A 25,671-nucleotide genomic window follows, 5' to 3' on the forward strand; every position below is an offset into this window, starting at 1 on the left:
TTGTTGCAAGTACTTTATGTCCAGTATGTACAAGAATTACAGTAATATCTCCATTAGCCGGAAAAATTGATGCAGAGCATTTCTGTGAATGAGATATTTCCGGGTAACAAAACAAATTTCAAAGCTGGAAAAAATCCCTCTTCCCCGGAATTTTCCAGGTAACGGGAAAATGTTCTCGGAAGTTCCAGAAATTGCCCATTACATCATCACTCGAACCCTGAAAAATATCCCTCATCCCCGAAATTTTCTGGGTAAAGGAAAAATTTTCGCGAAAGTTCCAGAAATTGCCTATTATATCATCTCTCGAACCAGGAAAAAATCCCTCATCCCCGGAATTTTCCGGGTAACAAAAAATTTTTCTTGGAATTTCCAGAAAATGCGCCTGATTTTCATCTCAAAAACCCAGAAAAAAAAGTCCCCCCATCCGCAGAATTTTCCGGGTGATTCAAAGGTGTTTGTTTATTTTTGCCACCACGTGGGTAGATTCAGACTATTTCATGTAAATCTAGACTCAATCCGGATTAACAGAAATTAGTCCTGAGTGGTTTGCCAGTCCTGGATAAAAAGAGTACGGATAGAGAGAGTTTTAATGTATTTTACTTGTATTATTTTTATTTATCGCTCACATTTACTGGCACTATATACAGTACACGTGACAGTTCATCCAGGCAGTCACCAAACTGACTCAAAAGACGTGTATGGCTGATGTCTGTGTGTCGTGAGGTCACATAGTGAAGAGGGAAAGTGTGACTGGCCAGTTACAGCTGGGTGCCTCAATAAATACGACCACTTCCCACACATGCACACCCAAGCTCATCATTTTTCTTATTTTGTAGTTTTACAGTACTGTATATTCTTTATTTCTAAGCCACATCACAGAATTGTAATGCTGCACACTTGGAGCACAGAATCTCCCGAGGGGTGGTCGACTTGTAAGAAGTACTATTTGTTGGGGGGTTGGTATGTGATGCAAATTTTTCTTCAGAGAGGGGAGGGGACTGAGGAAGGCAGGGAAAGTCATGAAAGAAAGAATGGATGGATGTAAGTTTTTGTTCACTATCATCTTGGGTTTACATGTTTAAAGAGTAATAGCGAGGACCCTTTTTTTATGATTATTTAATGTGCCATCCATTTCCTGATTTATCATTTTTACAGGTTGTTGTTCAGGTTTCAAACAATGGTAATTAGATATTTTTAATAGCACTGATATGAGGAGAAATATTGAATATGGGGGTGGAAATCGCCTTTCTTTTTAATACAGCTCCTCCCCGACTTACGACAGGGTTAGGGACCAAAATCCAGGTCGTAAGTCGAAAGTGCTTAAATAATACTTAGAAAATCTGAAATGGGTGTCACTTTTTCTAATCAGCACCACAAAACTCTCACTTTTTAGCTTGCCAGCCATTTTAAAGTGAATTACAAACGAAAATTTTGTCAGTACACAGCGCAATCACTGACGTTGGGACTCGAAAATACGTAATTTGACAAAATTTTGGTACGTCTGAGGCGGTCATGTGTCCGGGTGGTCGTAAGTCGGGGAGGAGCTGTATTTATGAACACAAGTCATACACAATCTCAATAGCCCGTTCAGTGTCCTCTTTGCCTGTCAATCGTGGTCTCCCCGAGGTGCTTTGATATACAGTCATGCGCCGGTTAACGTCCGACCGAACAACGTCCGATCGCATATACGTCCGTGGCCCCCCCCGCCAAAAAAAAAAAATCCGTGACGCTTGCTGGACCACCACTCCACGACCCCCTGACGGAGACACGATGATCCTCCCCATACTGGTCAGATATTATGTGTTAAAGGAATATGTTTCCTTGATTAGGCTTTTTTTAAACATTTGCCTGCAGGTGTAATGTTAACCTACATCTATTGAGGATAAAATCTTTCACCCACAAATTGACAATAACACATTTGCTGTAATCAGACATATCTAGTTGTCTCAACAATTGCAACTTCAGTTGTAATTGGGGTTGCAATTTCAAATTCTGTGGCATTACTACGGAACAAAGAAGTATCTGGTGTACTGCACTCTAAGATTAAGAGAAAATGGACGACTCAAATATAGAGAGACATAGCTACATGTTTTGTGGACTACCCACTGTACAGTATTGATGGTATATTTTTCATCACTTTGTAATAATCCTAGTCATGTCTATGTGTGTTTCTGATAATTACCATAACATTATATATTTATATATTTAGCGGTTGTACAAACACAAGGCCTTCACACATGCCACTCAGACTGACAGACTTGACAAGTTTTACCAACCATAAAGACAGTTGAAGCTTTAAACATCACTCACAATGGATCTTGAATATTCCAACTGTAATCAGACATATCTAAGTTGCCTCAACAATTGCAACCCCAGATGCAATTTCAAATTCTGTCATTATTAAGGAATAAATAAGTCTCTGGTGTACTGCACTCTAAGATTAAGAGAAACCGGACGACTCAGGCGTCCTGAAGTGAGAGGAAACGGACTTCTTTGAAGGGGCACTCAAATATAGAGAGACATAGCTACATGTTTTGTGGACTACCCACTTTACATTATCCTTTTCATCACTTTATAATAAACCTAGCCATGCCTATGTGTATTTATGATATTTACCAGAACATTATATATACAGTATATATTTTGTGGGTCTAAATGGTTGTAAAATGGGAAACTTGGGGTTGGTGCCTGGAACCCCCATTAGAATAAATCCAATAGGTTTATGTAATTTCGGACAACGTCCATTTCGGTTAACATCACGTTTCCAAGAACGTATCTAGGACATTAACCGGTTCATGACTGTAGTAGTGAGGAAAAATTTCACACAATTTCATCTATTCTAGAAAGCTTAAATGATCCATCCATATGCCTATACTTCCATTTTCTCAACTAAATTTTGCCAAAGTTTAATAACTTTGTAGTGGACGTCTCCCCTACAACTGCGTAGCCGCATTCCAATGCCACAGTATCCTAGCAACCAGCCACCTGCTACGTCTTCCCTAGCAACCAAACGAGCGGCCCAGTGGGGAGGGGGGGGCGTCACCAGATGCCACAGTATCCTAGCAACTAGCCACCAGCTGCTACCGTATCCTAGCAACAGGTCGAGAAACCGGCGACTTCCCACGGTTTACTTCCGGCGGCTGTGTATATAAGCTCTGTCTCTCCATTGAGATTCATTCTGGCCTCTCTTCTTGAACACGCAACACCTCCTCCGCCGCTGCTGGCTGGCCCGCCTCCTCCAAAGCATGGCGACCCACCAGCTGTCCTTCTCTGAGCGTCCTCACCAACCAGCTCTCTTATTCTACTCTATGTTCCTGAACACGCAACACCTCCTCCAAGCAAGCTCCTCGCTGTCCAGCTTTCATTCAACCAGGAGGCCAGTAACAGGCAACATCTTCTCTAACGAAGCTCCTGCACATCTACCTCCTTCAACACGCTACTCACCGAACGTGTCTACTGAGCAGCTCACCACACGGCATCTCCAGCACCAGACTGTCTACCATATAACTTATATTATATAAGAAAACCACCACCTTAGAGTTTCCATCCATCCTGAGTGCTAGACAACATTATATCACGAAACCCTACAACTTACTTGTAAACTTTTTTCCAACGTCAAGAACCTTCAATACAAGTATTGCATAAAAGATGCAGTGATCTTTACCATGATGTATTGTGGAGTTACATGAAGAGAGATGGAGTGAACAGGATCTCAAATACAGCAAATATAGATCCTGAAGACAACACAGAATTCCTCCCCCTTAATCAGATATATCTTGGGATAGAAGTTCCTGGTCTCCTCCAGTCTGAAGAGTATAGGGACAGGAAAGACATGATAGAAGATGTGATGAATAGGTGCAGGCAATTTATGATTATATCTTGCAAAGAAATAAAAAAAAAGGTTTCCACTTGTTTACGAGCCTATACAGATGTGTTCTGTATTTTCAGTAGAAGTTTTTTTAAATAAGCAGTCGAGAGTGACAATGCCTTCAATGTTACCTTTAATGAACGCTTTCCCTAGAATATCTCCCACGAACAAACAGCAGTTGGATAATGAGTGGAGAACCATTGACAACATAAGATTTCCATACTATATGAAAAATCAAAGAAACACAGAGCTATTCTACAAGGAAATGTCAAGTATGAAAGATGATTTTGGTGAACCATATTTCTGTGAGCTGCCATACTTTGCTCTGAAGATATTGTCTTTGCCCACATCAAATGTTGATGTACAAAGAATCTTTTCCAAGGTGAATCTGACCAAAACAGTTCAGGTACATTCAGGAGCAGTGCATGCCGATCGCCCAGGCGGCTAGCGCCGATCTTTGTGAAGAGGATAAATGAAAAGGAAAAAGTAATCAGAGATGTGACTGATCGCCCAGGCGGCTAACAAGCCGATCAATGGCGAAGAGGATTAAGGTAAAACTAAGTAAAGAAATATTATTTTTACAGACTTTAACATCTCTAATATTTCATCTGAAATGGTTCACAAACAAAAAAGGATGTGTTTCATACGAGCCAAATGAAAATTTGATTCGGTTTAAAAATCATAATGATTAATTGAAAATACCATGTATATGTATTGTTTATTACTTTTTTCATTACAAAATGGGGAAATATATGCACATTTTGTTACAATTTTTTTAAACCTTTTACTTTTTTTACTTTTATCCTCTTCGCCACTGATCGGCTTGTTAGCCACTTGGGCGATCGGTCACTGATTACTTTTCCTTTTCATTTATCTTCTTCACCAAAAGATCGGCTCGCTACCCGCCCGGGCGATCGGTCACGTTTCTGTCACGCACTGTTGGCAAATACTGGGCATGCACCGGCTCCTGAATGTACCTGAACCCGCTCCAGTGTTGGTCAAGCCTTGCCTTGAAAGAGCTCACACTCGGTGCCGTCACAACACTCTCTGGTAGATTGTTCCAAGAGTTTACAACCCTCACTCCGAAAAAGTTTGCCCTCACATTTTTCTGGACTTGCGGCTTCTTCAATCTTGAGCTGTGACCCCTTGTGGGGCGAGCGTCCGCCAGCTCCAAGTAAGGACACTCAATTGAGTAGTACCCCCTGAGATGCTTATACACCTCAACTAGGTTCCCCCTTGCCCGTCTGTAGTATAAGCTAGGCAAACTTCATAAATGACATGCCTGACGTTGTGCACTCCTCCATACAAATGTTTGCCGATGACGCTAAGTTATTTCGGGAAATTAGGAACCAAGCTGACTGTGAAGAGCTGCAGAAGGACCTCTGTGGGCTCCAGGAAGGGTCGAAGGAATGGCTGCTGAGATTCAATGTTACGAAGTGTAAGAGGATGCACCTGGGGCATACCAACGGTAAGGAGGCGTATCATATGTCCCAACGGGATGAAGAAACTGCACTAATTGAGACTGAATGTGAGAAGGACCTAGGTGTGTATGTTGACAATGAGCTGAAGTTCTCGGGCCATTGCGAGAAGAAGGTAAACCAGGCAAATAAATTATTGGGTCTTATAAGAAGGTCGTTCAGATATCTAGACGGTCCGTCCTCGTAACGATCTTCAAGAGTGAAGTGCTTCCCCATCTAGAGTACTGTCACGCCGTCTGGTCCCCGGGATATGCTAGGGACTGTCAGTTGGTTGAAAATGTTTAAAGGAGGGCCACCAGACTGGTGCCTGCACTTCGGCACCTCAGCTACCCTGAGAGATTGGAGCGCCTGAACTTGCTTAGCTTAGTATATTACAGACGGGCAAGGGGTGACCTAGTTGAGGTGTATAAGCATCTCAGGGGGCACTACTCAGTCAAGTGTACTTACTTGGAGCTGGTGGACGCTCGCCCCACAAGGGATCACAGCTCAAGACTGAAGAAGCCGCAAGTCCAGAAAACTGTGAGGGCAAACTTTTTCAGAGTGAGGGTTGTAAACTCTTGGAACAATCTACCAGAGAGTGTTGTGACGGCACCGAGTGCGAGCTCTTTCAAGACAAGACTTGACCAACACTGGAGCGGGTTCAGGTACATTCAGGAGCCGGTGCATTCCCAATATTTGCCAACAGTGCGTGACAGAGACGTGACCGATCGCCCGGGCGGCTAGCGAGCCGATCTTTTGGTGAAGAGGATAAATGAAAAGGAAAAGTAATCAGAGACGTGACCGATCGCCCAAGCGGCTGACGAGCCGATCAGTGGTGAAGAGGATAAAAGTATAAAAAGGATGCATTTCGGAATATATTCATACACCCAGATCACACAGTAATGCATAGGGAACAGCACAAAAAAACTTCTACAGAGCTTGAAGCAGAGGAGGCTGGAGTTGCAAAGGAAGAGGGACGGACACACACGGTTTATATACAAGGGAAGGGTAGTGGGAGCAAGAGTGCCAGCACAGAGACAGGGGACAGCGGGACACCCCCACCCGCTCTACCTGCCACCCAGATTGTTCCAAGAGTTCATAACTTTCATTCCGAAAAAGTTACCCTCACAGTTTTCTGGGCTTGCGGCTTCTTCAACCTTGAGCTATGACCCCTTGTAGGGCGAGCGTCCGCCAGCTCCAGTTAAGGGCACTCGACTGAGTAGTGCCCTCCATTGCATTAAGCATCAAATATTCAGCAAACTGAGACCGAAATTGTCCGCCAAACTAGCAATGGTATTATTGCGTTTTCACATTCCACATTCCTACCACTGATCTATTATAATATTCTAATAAGACATCTAATTATAAGATCATTTTCATCTATTACATTACCGTTGTAAATGTATAATAACAGAGATAGCACATCCAATATTGTCTCTATTTTCTTTCATTAATCTTCCGCCATTATCGCCTACCTCACCTCCCACACTGCTGTCTCCTTCATAAATCATCACGGGCATGCGTTCCCGTACACTTCAAGCGACCAATCAAAAGCGGTTTTTTTTTTTGCAACCAATTAAAATAATTTGGGGCTTAATTCGCGGTATTTTAGGACCAATCACAATCGATTTTTATTTTGGGTCTCATATTTCGAAATTCATATTCATTTCCCACCATGGAAGTCTGTGATGGGTGTCACTTACTGTAAATTATATGGAGCTGATTGCGAGTTCTTGGGAAAAAATAAAGAAGACACTATAGCATTTTTTTCGATCACATGGTGTTCTTCCAACCTCAGTAAAGTGTCCTAAGTACAAGACAATGTAAATATCGCAAAGACCAACATATGTGGCGTTGTGTAAGAATCTCAGAATCCAACGACGAACAAGAACCAGGCCAATAAGGTAAGAAATAGGTGATTCTGTGGGGTAATGATGTTTTTGGGTTCACACTCAGGATGGGATGGAGAGAAGAAACTCACAATGTGCTCTCTGTATACATGTTGTATTGGATGTACAATGCAGCTTGGTGCTGGGTAGGCAGCATGGTAACAAGCGTTGAGTAGAGAGAGCTGGTTGGTGAGGGTGTCCAGAGGAGGACCAGCTTGTGGGTCGCCATGCTCGCCTGCGGGAGCGAGGGCCGCCAGGCAGCGGCGGAGGAGGTGGTGTTGCTTGCTGGTTGGTGTAGGTAGAGAGAGAGGGTGGTCACCACGAGGTCAGGTCTTATATAGCGGAGGTAGACGTGGCTTAATAGTTGACCTCCGTCATGTAAGGCGGCGCTGGTTGACCTAGACCACGAGGCATACACGGGAATTCACGGGATCGGCTGCTCAGCGACAAACAGCGTTTGTAGGGGAGAAATCCACTACAATTCCATCATATGGTGAGAGTCAGTTAGGTTAGGTTAGGTTTATGTTTTTCTAGTGTATTTTGGTGTACTTTTTATTCGCTTAGCCATTTTGTTTTTCGAAAATCGTCCCACGAAAAAAAATAGATAAAAAACCCAGCCATATTCGGTCTAAACACACAAATACACTAAAAATATATATTTTTGACTTTCTAACAGAGTGGGAGGTGAATGTGCAGATTTACCCTAGCAATAGTCAAGGTCCAATTATTGGCCATGTCTAGTTTTGCGTTCTTTTCAGTGACATCCGTGAGTTTATGGTTTTGTGTAATTTTCAGTGACCTCGTGAATGTTTAGCTGAACTCTAATTAAACTTTGTGTCTACAGTAGCTTCGTGTAATTTTCAGTGACGTCCAGGACTGTCTTGCTTCATTTATTTTAAAAGTAGCAGTTATTATTATTTTGATCTTGACATCATGACGGGTATTCCGGTTTATTCCTGTATCAACACTTGACAATGATGGCCATGAGAAAATTAAAAAGAACAGACCGAAAAACTAAGAAATTGATAAAGCAAATCGTTACTGAGGTCCAGGATCCAGACGCCACTGAACCTTCCTCCCTGGTTGTAGACAGAGTTGCCAACTTAGCGACTTTGTACCTAGATCTAGAGCTTTTTGTTTTTTTCTAGCGACATTTTAGAGCGATTTGCGAGTTGTCCCAAATCTAGAGATATCCACAGAAATCTAGCGACTTTCTGGATACTTTTGGACTGTCCATGAAAACTCAGTTTTCCTAATTTCGAGCCATAATATATAGCAACGGGGTTACAGGGACAATACATTTGAACGGGTTGAACTCATAAAACAACTTCGTCAACGCTTACTTGACAACTTTCGTGTGCTGCAGTCTATTTCTTTTCTGAGTGCCGATGAATGCTTGAAGCCTTTTAAATCAGATATACTTGGTTTGGCACACTTATTTACAGAAGAGTCCAGCACCCTTACCAAGATTGATTTCCAGTGGAAAAAACTGCATCACACATTCTGGACAGAAACATCTAACACCCTAAAATTGTGGTCAGAAGTGGCAAATTACCGAGATGCGACAGGTGAAAACCCTTACCATGATCTGGCTGAAATTGCACTCGCTGCCTTATCTCTTCCGCATTCAAACGCAGATGTAGAGCGCACATTTAGTAATATGAACTTTGTGAAATCAAAATTGCGCAACAAAATGAAACTATCGACATTAAAGGCAATTCTTACAATAAAGTATGGGTTAAAAAGACAGAACACCTGTTGTGCAAGTTATGAACTTCCTAGTGATATTTTACGAAAGATAGGGACTGTGGAGGCATACAGTTACAAGAGAACCTGAACCAAGCACTTCACATGCTTCCAGCTCTACAGTTGTTCACACTGCCGACGACTACGAAGAGGACTGGGATGCAATTACTATTGAATAATAGGTAAGTGTGCACATTAAACTTTAAAAAAAATAATATTTTTATTTTTACATAATGCATTTTTTTATACTGAAGGGAGGGAATAATAGCTAGCGACTTTCCATGGAAGATTTAGCGACATTTAGGTACCAGCCTAGCGACATTTGAAAATCCGAGTTGGCAACCCTGATTGTTGTGTTGATGTCGTCTGCTACCGGTGTGAGGATGTCTGGGCAGTGGTCACTCCTCTTTATTTGGTTATTTATAGCACATTTCCCCCAATGTTCTTTCTCGAATGATGTCTTAGGATGTGGAGGTTATGTCAGAAGTGATGTAGAGATCAACTACTCTCAAGTTGGGATAAAACTGTAAGTATTATCTTGCTTTAGTTATTATAGTGATACGTGCCCCTCGGTTTATTGAGTAAGATTGGTCTTTATTACTAAAATCATTTTGGAAGTTTACTCTTGCTCATCTTGTACATAGACAATTTTGGGTATTCCAGTTTCGGCCAGTACGCGGTCGACTGTTTTTAACCATCTCCAACCTTAATATCTCCTTATTTGGAGTATTTCTAACCCCATTCCAACCAGGGGACAAAGAATAATAATGTCAAATGGATTTTAAAGTTCTAAATACTCTTTTGGGGGGGAGGGGGGAGAGGAATAACGGTAAATGTTTACTTTAGTGCTGCGAGCGATTTTGCCAGCAAAAACAATTTTTTCCTGCATGAATTTTGCTGCTTTTTTTTATTGGAGATAGTTTTTTCTGGGGTAAAAACAAAAAACTAATCTTTTCCTTATTTAACCTAATACCTTAACCGGAGGGCAGGGACTTCGCGGCCCTCGGCCCCCCCGCGAGTGGTTAAATAATGTTGTCAGTATTTAACTTATCCTTATTTAACCTAATGTAACGTATTCTCCTATTGGGGAAACGCTATTTTTTCAGAGTTGGGTCATGTATTATATAGCATGGTAATGTAATTCAGATGATCCGCGCACTACGCACTCCCCCTCCCATGGCTCGCCGACAGTATTATAGTATAAATTATAAAAAAGAAACACTTCCCCAAAAGAGAACACTGTCACATCAATTAACAACAAAAATTATGGTGGAAAAGCAGTGTGTTCTTGCTAGAATCTTTGGCAGCATTAATCTACACTTTAACCAAAACTGATTTCTAAACTACTAGAGCAGATTGGCCAAAACTGCAATTTTACTCAATTTTGGTATACATAAAATAAGTACATTCATCTAAGGTTTCATAAAAAGAGCTGGTAAACCCAGACTTCCATTTGGTAATTTGTAGGGTTGGGACTCCCAATATAAAAATTGAGATATGTTCCTATGAAAAAATCCTGTAAAATTATCGTTTCTGTCATGCATCTATTTGGAAATAGGTCAGAATCGTTCAAAACACATCTAAAACCATCAGAAAAACATAATTTCAGCCTAACCTATTTTTAAAATTCTAAAATTCGCTGCATGACCGAAACAATAATAATACCAAAAATCCGGTAATATTTCAGTATGCAGCAACCACAGAATTCCGGAAATTCACTACACTTAATTGAAAGAACTTTTTTTTTCTGTGATAATTTTCTTATATTACACTTCCGTCGCAAATTGATAATAAGGAAGTTATTGAATTCAAAAATAAATAAAATCAGAGTACCTGTTGCCCCTATGCTGTTGCTCAAATTGTGTGTTCGTACGTTCACTTAACACCCGCGCATGTGCGGGAGGGAGGGTTTCGAGTCACGCGGAGTGGGGGGGCAGCCAATCAAATCCAATAAAATATCACAGCATTTGATTCAACCAATTAGCGTTCGATATTCTGCGTGGGTGGTAGGATGTGCGACATTTTTAATCAGTTGCAGCATGGAGCCATTATGTGTTGGGGTGCGATTTTGATTATTGGAAGTGTATTGTATTATTTCATTTTAAAAATAAGAAACCTTTAGAGAACAGAGGAACCCACAACACGTTCTGGTCCCTGACTCAGAGTATGGTAAGAAATACTGTAACGGCTATTTATATTCTTGTGGAGGCTGACCACGCGACTCTGGGTTAATACATAGCATTTGGGGGTCCGGGGACAAAGCCCTTGGCTAGGGTCACTGAGGGTTCGGGGCAGAGCCCCCGGCTAGGGTGCTAGGTAAGGTTTTGTTTGGTTATATTGTATAAGTTAGCTAGCACAAAGTACCGGAAATTCAGAACACACAACCGATAGAACTATTAAAGGGGGGGGGGGAATCCAAAATGAGTGAGTTCTGATAAAAACGAATGTCAGATTTGAACCAATCACATCAAAAAACATCAGAAAAACATATTTTTTTTTTATCGGATTCTTTGGTTGCTGTAATCTGCAATTTTACCCCAAATCCTTCCCCAAATAATAAACATAATGCAATACATGCAGTGGAGGATAAGGAAGTTCTTGAAAAATTGTGCCACTGGTTGTGATGTACTGCACAATTGTGAGGCAGCCAAGGTATATGGTTTTAATTTCATAGTGGTGGTATCAGTGTCTTTTGGGTATTGTCTTGTGAATACCATCACCAACAGGAGTTGCTCGATATCGTTCATTTTTTTCTACAGATGTTCTTATCATTATAGTAAATATTTTAAAAGAGGCAACAACTTTGGTCAATTTAGGACAGTAGCCAGGTTTTGGTTAGGTCAGGTCAGATTTCTTCGAATCACAACAAGAACCATAAGAAAAACGTAATTTTTATGGAAAATCGAAACCTGGCTACTATCATAAATTGACCTCAACTTTTTATTTTAATAATAAGTATTTTGTTAATTATTGACAAGTGACCCGAGGCCAATTTTTCATAGAAAATGATTATAAAAATGCCATAATTTCAATGGGTTTTACAGTGGACACTGTCATTGTTTGTGCAAATGTGTTAAAAGGCGGTTATTTCTAAATTAAATCTAACCTAACCTTAGTTGATATGAAAAGCAAGCGGCAGAAGCTTTGTTAGAACACCTCACCAACCTAACCTCTTCCCCTCCCCAGACACCCCCCTCCCCTCCCCAGACACCCCCCTCCCCTCCCCAGACACCCCCCTCCCCAGACCACCCCCCTATGTTGAGCCGAAAGAATTTGCTAAGATATGGTATAATTTTATGTTTTTTGTGGACGTGATAGCAGCCGCCCTTACCGAACAGCTCATAAACATACACTGAGCATCGGCATTGAACCAACCCGTGGCAGTGGAGTGTTTTCAAATGTGCCTATATGATTGGCTGTTTGCATTCTGGGAAGAGACGTCACCACTGCATTACCGCCGAGAAGACAAAGTAATGCGTGCCTAGGTGCCTAATTATCTACCAAACAAAACATTTGCACAAGAAATTAGTATCATAACTGAACTCACTGATGAAAAGGGTAAGAAAATAAACATCAAAACAAATTATGCATTGGTAAGTTAGTCGTCAATATTAACCAATATTTTTTTTTTTTGGGGGGGGGGGGTTATCTATCTATAATTATCATAAATCACTTGTAGTGGATAGGGTATGAAGGATGAGGGAAATTTCAGGGTAAAACACAGTGAAAAACTGATCATATGACACTAAAATTAATGGTAAATTTTGTAGTTTCGACTAACCACGGAATTAATTTTAGAAAATATTTGTTTCTCCGATAGTTCAGACAGTTCAAAGACACCTTTCTTCTATGACATTTCCTTCGTAAATTACCTAAAATTATCCTAACCTAACAGGGGGCTCTGTCCCCAGGATCCCCGGGCATATAGTATAAGTCATTTGCAAGGGAAACGTCATAGAAGAAAAGTGTCTTGGAATTGTCTGAACTGTCAGAAAAACACATTTTCTAATAAAAATTCTGTAATTGGTCAAAATTACAAAGTAACCAAATCATGTCTACTGTATGTGAAGAAATTATTTATATACCGTAAATACTCCTCTGAAAAATCTGCCACAAAAAATGTAAAATTGCACCACGATGCTTCAAGGAAGTTGCTTTCGTTGGTACCAGATATCAAAATAAATACTTTTTTAATATCCAGTAGTATATGGTTGGGGGAAGGGGGGTAAACCCCTCCCCTCAGGTAGGAAGTTAGGTAAGGTTAAGTAGATTTCTTTGGTTATTCATATTTAGATGGACAGATAATGTATAACTTCAGTTTCCATCTAGGGCAACCCCAGACCACCCAGTTGTGCATGGATACCAGATTTTACAGTTGGAGAAGTGAAAACAGCTGACTGTAGTGGCAATCACTCTGCCTCTTTGTGTTCTGAAAAAAGGCTTAGTCTACAGTATCCTTTATCTACACAGCCCCTCACGGGACATCTGGCACTGGACCCATTTTCACTTTACTGCAGTTTGTCTTGAGAGTATCAAAGGCTTCTGATAATAATTTGTATAAATTGTTTTACACTTTTCTATAACAGCAAATAATTGTGGTCATTTAATATTTCAGCTACACCAAACAAGGCAACCTGAAGTATGAAACGGAATGTGCACCAAACAATGGCTATTACTTCATGCCCTTATATGACAAGGGCCAGTATGTAATTAAGGTAAATTGGCTGTTCAAGTAATTTTTATATGTTATTATTGGTAAAAGAATAAAGTCATGTGATTCTTGTAAGTTGATCTTACTGATATTTTTTAAATAGCTAATGCCTAATGTTGTACAAATTTTTAGGATCACCTGAGGATTAGCCTGTCTAGGAATGGACATGAAATACTGTACGTAATATGAATCAAAAGTCTTTGTTAGCGTACTAGCACCCTAACCGTTTCTAATTAATTTCCTCTCAGGTCATAAGTTACAATATGTAATGACAGATTTTTTTTTTTTTAATGTGGATTTGCAACATTCTGACAGTGATGAAGAGAAGGAAAATGTATTCAAATAACTGTACAATAAATTTTCAATTCTAAAAAAGGTGAGTTCTTAATTTCTTCACCAGTAAATCTTATTTGGTCAACTAAAATCAACTTTTATGAACAAAATCATCACACAACAAGAACTGTACAAGTATCCCTTGCTATACGAATGGGTTAGGTTCCTTGAGAATCATTCATCAGTGAATATTTGTATAGTGAGTAACATGCAGTAAAATATTGGGGAAAAAAGGGTTAGGTTCCCCAATAACAAGAAAACCCCAATATTATACCTCAAAAATGAATAGGTTTACAAACAATATCCTACCTAACTTCTGTAAACTAGTACCTAACTATAATAGTAATTTAGTACCTAACTATCATAATTTAGTACCTAAATACTGTAATTTAGTACCTAACTAATGTAATTTAGTACCACGTTACGTTAATTTAATATCTAACTGCAGTACTGTACCCAACACATGAAAAAATTTATACCTGTACGAATAAATATGATGCATTACCATAAAGGACCCTATTCATATAGGGAAGTGAGAATAGCTTTCGTGTAATGAGAAAGGTGTAAAAATAAAATCCATGTACGTTATTCGTGTAAGCAAATATTCATAGAGTAAACGTTCATATAACGAGGGATACCTGTATTAGATAATAGAGGTTTGGGTGAACAATTAAAGGTGCAACTACTGTACTTTATATATAGCAGAAATGTGACCAAGTGACTTCTTAAGACATCTGTGGAACCAAGCAGTATGAAGATTTTGTATTTTCACAGAATAGGAATATGAGTTACAGACTTTGGCCTCAGTACTGTATATCATACCCTCAACAGTGAGTTTCTCAGCAAGATTTTTGAGATAGTGATTGCCATGACAGTACAGTGGTCCCTCGGTTAACGAACACAATTCGTTCAAGAAGGTCGTTCATTAACCGAAACCATTGTTTCAATGGGATTTTGGGTAATTGGTTCCAGCTCACCGAAAATTACATACAAAGTAAAAAAAAAAAATGCAGTAAAGTACACTTACTTTGGGGTGTGTATGTAGAAGGCTCCTGGTTGATGATGATGATGATGGGAATTAGAAGTGGGGTGGAGGAGAAGGGAGAAGAGAAGGAAGTAGGGGTGGAAGAGAAATCACCCCATGCTTGATGCCGTCATTTCACCCATAAAATTTTAAGTTCACCTGGTGTAATTCAAGATCATTTTCTTTAAATCAACACTGCACTGCACTATATATTGTCAATATGTTAAATCAATTTCAGAATGATCAATAATTGTACTGTAAAAACGTAAAAATACTCTGTGTTCAAGAGATGCACAAGCAAGATGTTTCCTCCACTGAATAGAGATACAAACTGCGGCCTTGGTGGGTGAGTGAAGTGGCTGATGGGCGCACCAAAAACTAGTTCCCTGTACTGCAATTATGTTAAATAAGTGTTAAAATGACTAAAAAATTTAATATAAAACTTGAATAGTACAACCTTTTTTGATATTTACTCCAATTTTAACGAATGTAAGCCCTAGAACCGATTTCTGTATTGGCGGACTATTCTTCCAGCTGGTGAGCAAGCCAAAGCATATCAAAACATTTTCGTAAGAATTTCGTTAACCGTATTTTTGTTCGTTAACCGAAATGAAGATTCTTATGGAAGGTAATTCGTTAACCGAGGCGTTTGTTAACCGAGGGACCACTGCACAGGGAAATCATAAGACTTATTAATTTTAATTCCTGATGAATTTGTTTGATCTTTTCACATTATATTGGCTGAGATAATGGTACACCTTCATTGATATTATTTTGATCACTAGTGCACAAACCTATTAAAGTTAGCCAATAATGGCAAGTGCAATATACAGTACTGTACAGTACAGTCCTGTATTTGGTTGTTTGGGACTTATTTCTAATACATTAGTTCTATCATTATTTTGTTAGCAGTACTATGCATAATGTCACTACTGTACGAGTTTTATATCATCCAATCTTGCAAATATGTGTGAATAATATTTGGATTGTGCCTCCCACGTCATTTTTGAGCTGTCCAAGGTTACCCCAAGGCACATTTTCTGGTACTGTATATAGGATATATCAAGCACCTCAGATGGTTTCAAAATTTTCAAGATAAACTTGTTTCTAATATTTTTCACTAGTTATATTACTCTGGTACACTCCTGCCAGAGAAAGGTTTGCAACATTTTAAATTTTGGGGGGAAAAAATGGTTTTGATTATTGTTTTCTATTTATTATTTACACTTTAAACTAGCAAAGGATACTCACATATGAAAACATCATGGTTATGGCAACATTTTGATACCAAGAAAACTTTGCTTGCTGTAACTGTGTACAAGCTGTCAACTCTTCAACTCTTTTGAAGAGTATGGAGCTTTACTGCCACATGTTCAGACAGGGATAACAGTGACTAAACTGGTATGGGCCATGACAACACACAGTAAACACAATTCTGGTGGTAATCTTGGATGTTCTGGTCTAGAGAATTTGAGAGTATGATTTTTTGAATCTTTTTTCTGCAATATTGCAAGTGTTTTAGTAGAATTATAACCATTCTTGTTAATGTTCTGAACAGGTTTCTCCCCCACCTGGTTGGAGTTTTGAACCAGAAGAAGTATCATTGAATATTAATGGGGAGACTGATGCCTGCAGCCAAGGACAGGACATAAACTTCCACTTCAAAGGTTTTGCAGTCATTGGGAAGGTGGGTACAGTAATTTACTCTGAATATCGAAAAAATTGCTTCATATATTGTTCAGTGTGATATGTAATAGTAGTGTCATCAATCAAAGGGTTAATTGTTGATTGATTTAGGGAAAAGGCAGCACCAATAAAATTGAAAACATTCATTTTCACTGTGGTATAGAGCATGAAACAATGGTGGAAAAATGATCCATACTAGAAGAATTAATGAGTGGGTGCTGTTTTATGTTCTTCAGTTCATCTCCATCCCCCAGTGTGGCCAGACATAAAGTGCTGTAGTTCATTCTCTCCACGAAAATATCACAGTATATTCAGGCTACCATTGATGCAAGATACTATGATGTAATATGATTCTATTGTCCCTTCTGACTTGTTTTGAACATTTGACAGGTGGTGAGTGTTGGGAATGATGCTGGCCCCCAGGGAGTGACAGTGTCTCTCTACAGAGGGAAGGACCTAATTCAGACTACCCAGACCACTACTGATGGCTCCTATGTATTTACTCCATTGTCCTCAGGAACATACATGGTGGTGGCCTCCCACCCTTCCTGGAGCTTCATCAGTGATAAGGTTAGTCACTCTAAACTGTTGATTGTGAAACTGACCGAGAGAGGTTGTGACAACATAATAACTGGTTTATGGTGCATTATTGATTATACTTAAGTACAGTAAACCCTTGGGATATTGGACGAATTGGGGGAAGACCAATTGCCAAATAATAATTTTGCACTAAAGGGGGGAAAAGAGGATTTGAAACATCAGAAATTTTGAAATAGGAGATTTTATTACTACAGTATAATATAAATTCGAAATGCATTTCCAGTAATGAAATATTTTACATTAATCTTACATTTATTCTTTAGGTATGTTCTTAAAATCCCTTATTATTGAAAAAAGAATAATTTTAATATATTTTTCCGATAAATACTGTATGCACATTAGCCTCTGTTCAGATTACAAGATTCACCCTTAAAAGTAACTTTACTGTACTGTACACTGTAACGTTAAAACTTAAAATTGTAGGCATATAAACAGCAATAACAAAAGCATAAAAAGAGCAAAAATTACCAAAGTTATTGTACACACTGCATTACAGTTCTTGAGGGCACCAACTACCTCGACACTCGCCTTAACAACTATCCTAGCTCGGATGCTGCCTGGCTGACTTCATAGCAATGGTTAGACACTCGCCCACAAATGTGGGCCCCGTTAATGTGAGACTAGGGAATTCGAAGCAACAGAGATTCATTTATCAGGAAGCAATGTGTGTGTGGCAGGGTGAGTGGAAGGTATGGAAGGAAGAGAGTTGAGGAGTGAAGGTGCAGGTGTCACTGAGTTTTGTGGTGATGCAGTTGCCATGTATTGTTTAAGCATATGGATAAATGGAGATGGAAGGGGGTGATTAAGATTTTAGGATATGGGTATGCACTTGTATTAAAGATATGTAATTAGTGAGAATAGTTAAAACCTGTGTAATAGGTCGTCTCTAATCTAAACCACCAGGACAATAGTGGACGCGTGGAAGTGGTGTTGGGCAATGAGCAAGGGAGAGCCACTATTTTGTTATCTTCCCCTCCCAATTTTGCATACGACAGGAAATAGATTATCCATTGTAAGTGATGGAAGCATCCTTACATGTTTATTGTTATTAATATTAACAGTAATAGGATATATTGAAGCCACCTGTGACCACAAAAAATGGGGGTGTGGGGACGTGGGAGGAGAGATATAAAAACACTAATCGCAGGCTTTGAGGCAAGGAGATGAGCAACCAAGGTTATACATCCACAATTTGTTGAGAAAATATTCATAGCATGTTTCAAAGACTTCTTCAAAATATATAATACAGTACCATAGGGATTAATATGACTAGACTATTTGAATAACCACATATTTGCAGTTGACTTCTTACTAAGTAAATCATGAGAAAAACAAAGGCAGATAATAGAATAACAACTCAAAGAAAGTTTTCAAGTGAAGCGGCCCTTCTTATTTGTGGTAAAACAAGGGTGGCAGGTCGGGAAATGTTCTCACGTGCAGGTAATTTTACAACTTGTATGATTAACAATCTTAATGGCAAATTGGATTTAACGGCACGGTCCAGGTCCCGTTGATGCCAATAAATTGAGGTTCAACCTGTTAAACAATTTGTTGTCAGAGATACTAAGATACTACTGTATTTATCCTTAAACTGGAATTTACCATGAAAATATTAATGGCAATAATGGATGCCGATCAACTGATCAATATGTGTATACAGTAAAACATTTTGCAAGCCTAATTCCTCGGTACTTGGTAAAATGGGATGAATTTGAATATTACACAATACATATAAATACTATACTCTATATGCACTGAAATTTTAAGGTTTCTAATCCACATTAATTGCTTGTACTGTATATGCTTATGACAAACACTCTATTTATGCAAAAGTCAAGTACTGTATTTGGCTTACATTCATAATGGAATACTGAGTTCACCATGTGTGGTAGTTAGTGGTAATACTGGGTAAGTGTTGTCATGGGTGGCTGGAGGTGTGAGTGGGGTGGAGGGCACACCACCTAACAAAGCTGAAATGCACACTATAACATCTTCCTTCCACCAACTTGGTTCACATTACATCATATCAGTGGTGACTAGGGAGGGAGCAAGGGAGCTGGCAAGGTGTAAGGGGAGGGGGAGGCTATTGTCCTGGTAGTTTACATGTTTAAATAAAACTGGACTCATTATATAGTTTTAATAAATAGTTTTAATAAATCGCTAATTACTGTATACTGTGTATATATATATATACAGTATATATATATATATATATATATATATATATATATATATATATATATATATATATATATATATATATATATATATATATATATATATATATATATATATATATATATATATATATATATATATATATATATATATATACATAGTATATATATATATATATATGTACATGTATATATATATTTATATTTAATACAAGTTCAAACCCATTTCCTTAATCATAATCACCAGCTTCCATCTCCATCTATTCATAATACTGTATGAAACAGCACAAGACAGCTGCATGCACAACACAACTTGGTTACCCCCACACCTCCTGCACATTCCCCAACCCTTAACACTCCTTCTAACCCCCCCCCACACACACACACACACACACACACACACACACACACTTATGTTACTTGTATATTATTTGTAAATCAAGAGACCCATTCCCAAATTATGTAACTGTATATTTTCAGCCTTCTGACTGCCATGCTCTTTCAATAAACTGTTAATTATTATTATATATTATTATTACACACACACACACACACACACATACACATTGTTACCAGATTACTAAATCTCTGCCTGTTGCTTCGGATTCCCTAGTCTCACATTTACAGGGTTCACATTTGTGAGTGAGTGTCTAATGTGGAAATGTCCAAGACTGTTTATTGATTGACTGGTTAAGTTGTACAGTACAGTACTTACCTGTATACAGTATTTGGTATATGGCAGGGGTGTGTATGCTATTTGAATTGCTTACTATTTGTCCAACATGTAACATACAAAAGTGTTAATACCCTGTATCAGTGCCTTTATTGTGTATTTTTGTTAGTACAAAATACACACACATACGACCCCCGCAATCGGTACCAAAATTTTTTCAAATGACGCGTGTATTTTCTAGACTGAAACGTTTCTGTCCCGTACGAGAGCGTCGCGTGGGCTGGTGCGCGTCGCCTCGTGGCTACAGCACCCACACCGTAGAGTGCTTAGTTGGTGTTTGGCTGTCGTTGTTGTCGATAGTGATCGTGCTGTGTACTGACAATATTTTCGTTCTAATTCGCTTTAGAATGACTGGCAAGCGTAGAAGTGAGAGTGCTGGTGGTGCTCAGAAGAAAAGGAGACAGTCAATTTCTTTTGAGACAAAAATGAAGATAATAATGTACCATGAAAATGGAAAAACGGTAGCAACCATTTCACGCGACCTAGGCTTCTCGCACTCGACCATATCGACAATTTTGAAGGACAAGGAAAGTACTCATGAGGTAGTGAAAGGATCAGCACCTATAAAGGGAACAATAATAACGAAAAAAAGACAAGGTCCTATTCATGAGATGGAAAAATTACTTGTGATATGGATGGAAGACCAGATACAAAAGCGTGTACCCTTAAGCCTTCTAACCCTACAGGCTAAGGCAAGAAGCCTTTTCAGAAGCCTGAAGGAGCAGGCAGGAGATGAATGCGACCACACCTTCACAGCAAGTCATGGGTGGTTTCAAAGGTTTAAGAACCGCTACAGTTTGCATAGTGTAAAGGTGAGTGGAGAGGCAGCAAGTGCTGATGTGGGTGCTGCCAAAGCTTTTAAGGAGGAGCTAGATCGTGTCATCGTGGAGGGAAATTATTTGCCTGAGCAAATATTTAATGTGGATGAAACTGACTTATTATGGAAGCGCATGCCAGAACGGACATACATCCACAAAGAGACGAAAATAATGCCGGGATTCAAGGCATTCAAGGACCGAATCACACTACTGTTGGGGGGGAATGTAGCTGGTTTCAAGATAAAGCCCTTCATGATATATCATTCAGAGAACCCAAGAGCTTTTAAATATGTCAGCAAGCGCACACTGCCAGTGTTTCATCGCAGTCATAAGAAAGCATGGATGACCCTAGTATTGTTTGAGGATTGGTTCCTGACTTGTTTCATTCCACGAGCTTAGGAGTATTGTCTGCAACAATGGATTGCATTCAAGATTTTGTTAATTTTGGATAATGCTCCGGGACACCCACCACACCTGAACGACCTGCACCCTGATGTTAAGGTAGTCCACATTCCACCTAACACTACCTCTATCATCCAACCCATGGATCAAGGTGCTGTTGCTGCTTTTAAAGCGAATTATTTACGTACGACCTTTGCTCAGGCTGTTGCTGCTACTGAAGGTGAGAAAATGCTCAATGAGTTTTGGAAGGAGTACAACATTATGAAATGTATAAAGAACATTGCTGCATCATGGGATGATATAAACAGCTGGAGTTAGAAATTGATAATAAAGATGTTGAGCAGTTGGTTGAAAGTGTAGCAGAAGAGCTAAGTATTGAGGATCTTATTGAACTGGAAGCACAGAAAATTGCAGAGGAAGAAGAGAGTCAAAATGTAGAAGAAGAACCTGCACCCCTCAAAAAAATTTCAGTGAAACAAATGGCAGAGGCATTTGCTACAATTGATAAAGGGATGCAAATGTTTGACAGAATGAATCAAAATGTTGAGTGTTTTGCAAAAGTTGACAGAATGATCCAAGATGCACTTGCTTGCTACAGGGAGATTTACAATGTAAAGAAAAAGCAAACTGTGCAGTCTAAATTGGACATATATTTTAAGAAGTCCCCCATTGCTGTCTCCTCACGCCCCACCAGTGCTGCCTCTTCACTCCCTAAAGATGATCCAATACCTTCAACAAGCAAGTTTCCCCTGTATGTTAACCTGTCTGAAGAAAGCGACATTGATGACCCACCCAGCCGTATCTCCTCCTCTGTTTCATCCAGTTAATGTAGTCTCCATGTATAATTATAAATTTCTAGTGGTCCCATGTGCATTCAGTTGACTACATTAAAGGTAAGTGCATAGTAATGCTGTATTCATTCTTCATGATTGATTACTTTTACTGTATATATATTTGTAACCGGTCGGAATTTACTGGACTTTAATTTCTCACTTGACTTGGGATTTATTAAAAATTAATAGATGGCAATGGCAGTGGAAGCGCCCCTTTGAGAAAAATCCCGAACCAGCACAAGAACACTTAAATCTACTAAACAAAATGAATTGTCCGTGACCCGTGGAAGGATAGCGTCTGTGACTGGGATGAATGAGACACACTGTAAAATTTAGACACTTATATTCCCTCCAACACTACAAACACAATCAAATAATGGTACACCAATATGCGCACCTCTTAACTTAAACTTAAAACACTACTCTGGGGAATAAAAGTTATACATGATATAGAAATTATTAGAAACACAGGCAACAATAAATTTGAAGTATTAAGAAATGTTGCTTGCACACATGAACAGGCCTTAAGGGCTTTCACAAAATAATATCAGTCACTTAGGAAATGGTATTAGAAAATAAGAAATTAACTACTCTACAATGAATAGGCCTTAAGGGCACTCAACAAAATTATAGCACCCCAACAGATGCACACTTCCTAACCTAACTTAACCACTACTCTGGGGAACAAGGTTATACCTGAGATCAGAATTATGAAGAACAATTAAATGCATTAAAAGAATCAAATCACAGTATCACTCTGGTTCCACTTAATGACACAAACATTCAAAAAAACACTACTATCAAAATTATTTAGGACTATTAAACTACACACGTCAAGATAATATCAGTAACTGAGAAATGGTATTAACTACACCCGTAATAAGGAAGATAAAATGTTCCTCTAGGTATCTCCTAGAGTCCTAGACTCACGGTCTCAGTGTGTGACCATTAATATACTCAGATAGCCTCAGTGTACTCCCAGTGCGTCCATGGGCAGGAAGAGAGTGAGCCAATCAGACCTTGTGCAGTTGAGAGGAGCTTTAGCTTCCCGTTAGCAAGAGGGTTTCACTAAGCGGCTCGGGACATGTGGTGTTGTGAGCCGACGTCAGCTGGGCACCCGGACGGCTAGATTCCCTCAAGAGATCCTTTGGTACCCCGCTAAACAGTGACAGGCCTACTCTGATCGGTCCAATGGCGACAATTGCCACCCTCAATCATCAACGGCAGTCTCAAACGGCAGTCAATCTCTCGCAGTCAAACTCCGGTCAACTCCGGTCAACTCCAGTCAAGTGGGTTCTGACGGAAACCCTGAAATGAACTCACTGTTAGCTCTAGTTTACTTTACCACTGCCCTATCTAACCCTGTCTGAGATCGCATGAGACTTACTTGTAATACTGCAATAGCGCAGCACAGGTGACTAGGCCACGTGACTATTTCTGTGGCAGACGCGCAGGGACGTCTTGTTTGTGTGAATGCTTCCCGCGACTGAGAGAGAGGCAGCGTCGCGTCTCCTCAAGGCGTTAGCTTAGGTCTACGTGACATATTTTCCGCCTAACTAATAACTCCTTGGGACACCCGTAACATTATTCAGACTGATAAACGATCTATAATAATTTCAAATTCAATAATAGTCCTTTACTTCATGAATCGCATCATTATTAATTCGGTGAATTACATTTAATATCATATAGGCCTAGTTCCGCACTGCCACAGCAGGCGCCTCACATATCTTGAACGCTTACTACTAATGGCGGGTATATTTGAAATTACTGAAATTTCTTGAATATATATATATATATATATATATATATATATATATATATATATATATATATATATATATATATATATATATATATATATATATATATATATATATACACACACACACACTTCATTTTTAGTCCATATAACACGCGGACTTTGAACATATACTGTAATCAACAACCTCACCAGCCAAGACTCGAACCCTGGGCTTGCTCTTGTGGTATGGTTGGTAGTGTTCCCTGGTCCCATACATTAGGTCCAGGGTTCGAGTCCTGGCTGGCGAGGTCGTTGAAAATATATATATTTATATATACAGTGGGGTATGCTATAACGAACGGATCCTACTCCGAATATTCCTATAACGAACGGTTTTACCTATAAAATTGAGAATGCTATAACGAACGAAACTCCTACAACGAACATTATTTAAAAAAAAAAATTTTTTTTTTTTTTTTTAAATTTTTTTTTTTTTTTTTTTTTTTTTACTAATTTATTGTTTTTTTATTACAAGTGTTAATGATATTCTTTATTTCAGGGGTTTAGATGCATATGTATGCACTTTTTTACAATTTTTACAATTTTATATTATATTTTTCAGTGTTAAGTGGTTGTATTTGGGGGCTTGGAACGGATTAATCCTATAACGAACGAATGCTATAACGAACAAGGTTCTAGAACCAATTAGATTCGTTATAGCATTCCCCACTGTATGTGTGTGTGTGTATATATATATATATATATATATATATATATATATATATATATATATATATATATATATATATATATATATATATATATATATATATATATATATATACAGTAATTCTCTTTATCAATGGTGATTTTTGGGGCGGACTTGCTCTTCGACATCGACGGATTATTAATGGATTTTGGCTTTTGCACCAAACAGCCCCAGTCCTTGAACAGGGCTAGAGGGTACGTGTTTTTCGAATCGTTTTCAGTTAAAAAACTATTACATCACTCGTCTATTTTACCTAAACTGCGCCTGAATGAATATATTCTCGGAGATAAATAGTAGTTTTGTGGAAACGTGACGTATTTCAATGTAAAATAGGATAAAATACATGACGAAAACAAAAGACTTTACCTAAGCTTCCGATGTTCTTGAGATGTTACTCGTTTTTTTAATAGTTTTCGGTTAAAATTCTGTTATATTACAATGATATTCTATTCATACTGTGCTTGATATAATACATTCACGGAAATGTAATATTTTTGTTGAAATGACGTATGTATTACAGTGGAAAGTGGGATCAAATCGTGACGAAAACAATGACTTGCGCTTTCTTTCGTTCAAAGATGTTACCGTAATCACTTTTCGAATGGTTTAGTTAAAAAACTGTTGTATTACAATAATATTCCCTCCTAATTGACTTGAATAAATACTTGAATGGAAATATACAATATTTTTGTTGAAACTACCCGCGTTTCAGTGTAAAGTGTTGTAATAATAAATGGTAAACAATTTGCCTTGGGCATCCGGATTTTTGGACTTTTACTGTACTGTACACTGTTTTGTTTACTGTAAGGACCGATGTTCACTTCAATAAATGAAATCGTAAGTTTGCTAGTATTTTTGTCCACTTATTATATTATTATTTA

General features: G+C 38.8%; 1 protein-coding gene across 1 annotated transcript in view; it reads left to right on the forward strand.

Moving 5' to 3' along the window:
- Window positions 1-9,320: 9,320 nt before the first annotated feature.
- LOC121879508 (nodal modulator 1-like) overlaps window positions 9,321-25,671 on the forward strand; it is a 44,143-nt gene continuing 27,792 nt past the window's right edge. The window contains exons 1-4 of the mRNA XM_042386166.1: window positions 9,321-9,486; window positions 13,576-13,675; window positions 16,587-16,715; window positions 17,105-17,284. Coding sequence (XP_042242100.1) covers window positions 9,344-9,486; window positions 13,576-13,675; window positions 16,587-16,715; window positions 17,105-17,284 — 552 coding nt within the window. The 5' untranslated portion in view covers window positions 9,321-9,343. The remainder of the gene's footprint in view (window positions 9,487-13,575; window positions 13,676-16,586; window positions 16,716-17,104; window positions 17,285-25,671) is intronic.

This window comes from Homarus americanus, unplaced genomic scaffold, assembly GCF_018991925.1.
Source record: "Homarus americanus isolate GMGI-L3 unplaced genomic scaffold, GMGI_Hamer_2.0 scaffold32340, whole genome shotgun sequence".
NCBI lineage: Eukaryota > Metazoa > Arthropoda > Malacostraca > Decapoda > Nephropidae > Homarus > Homarus americanus.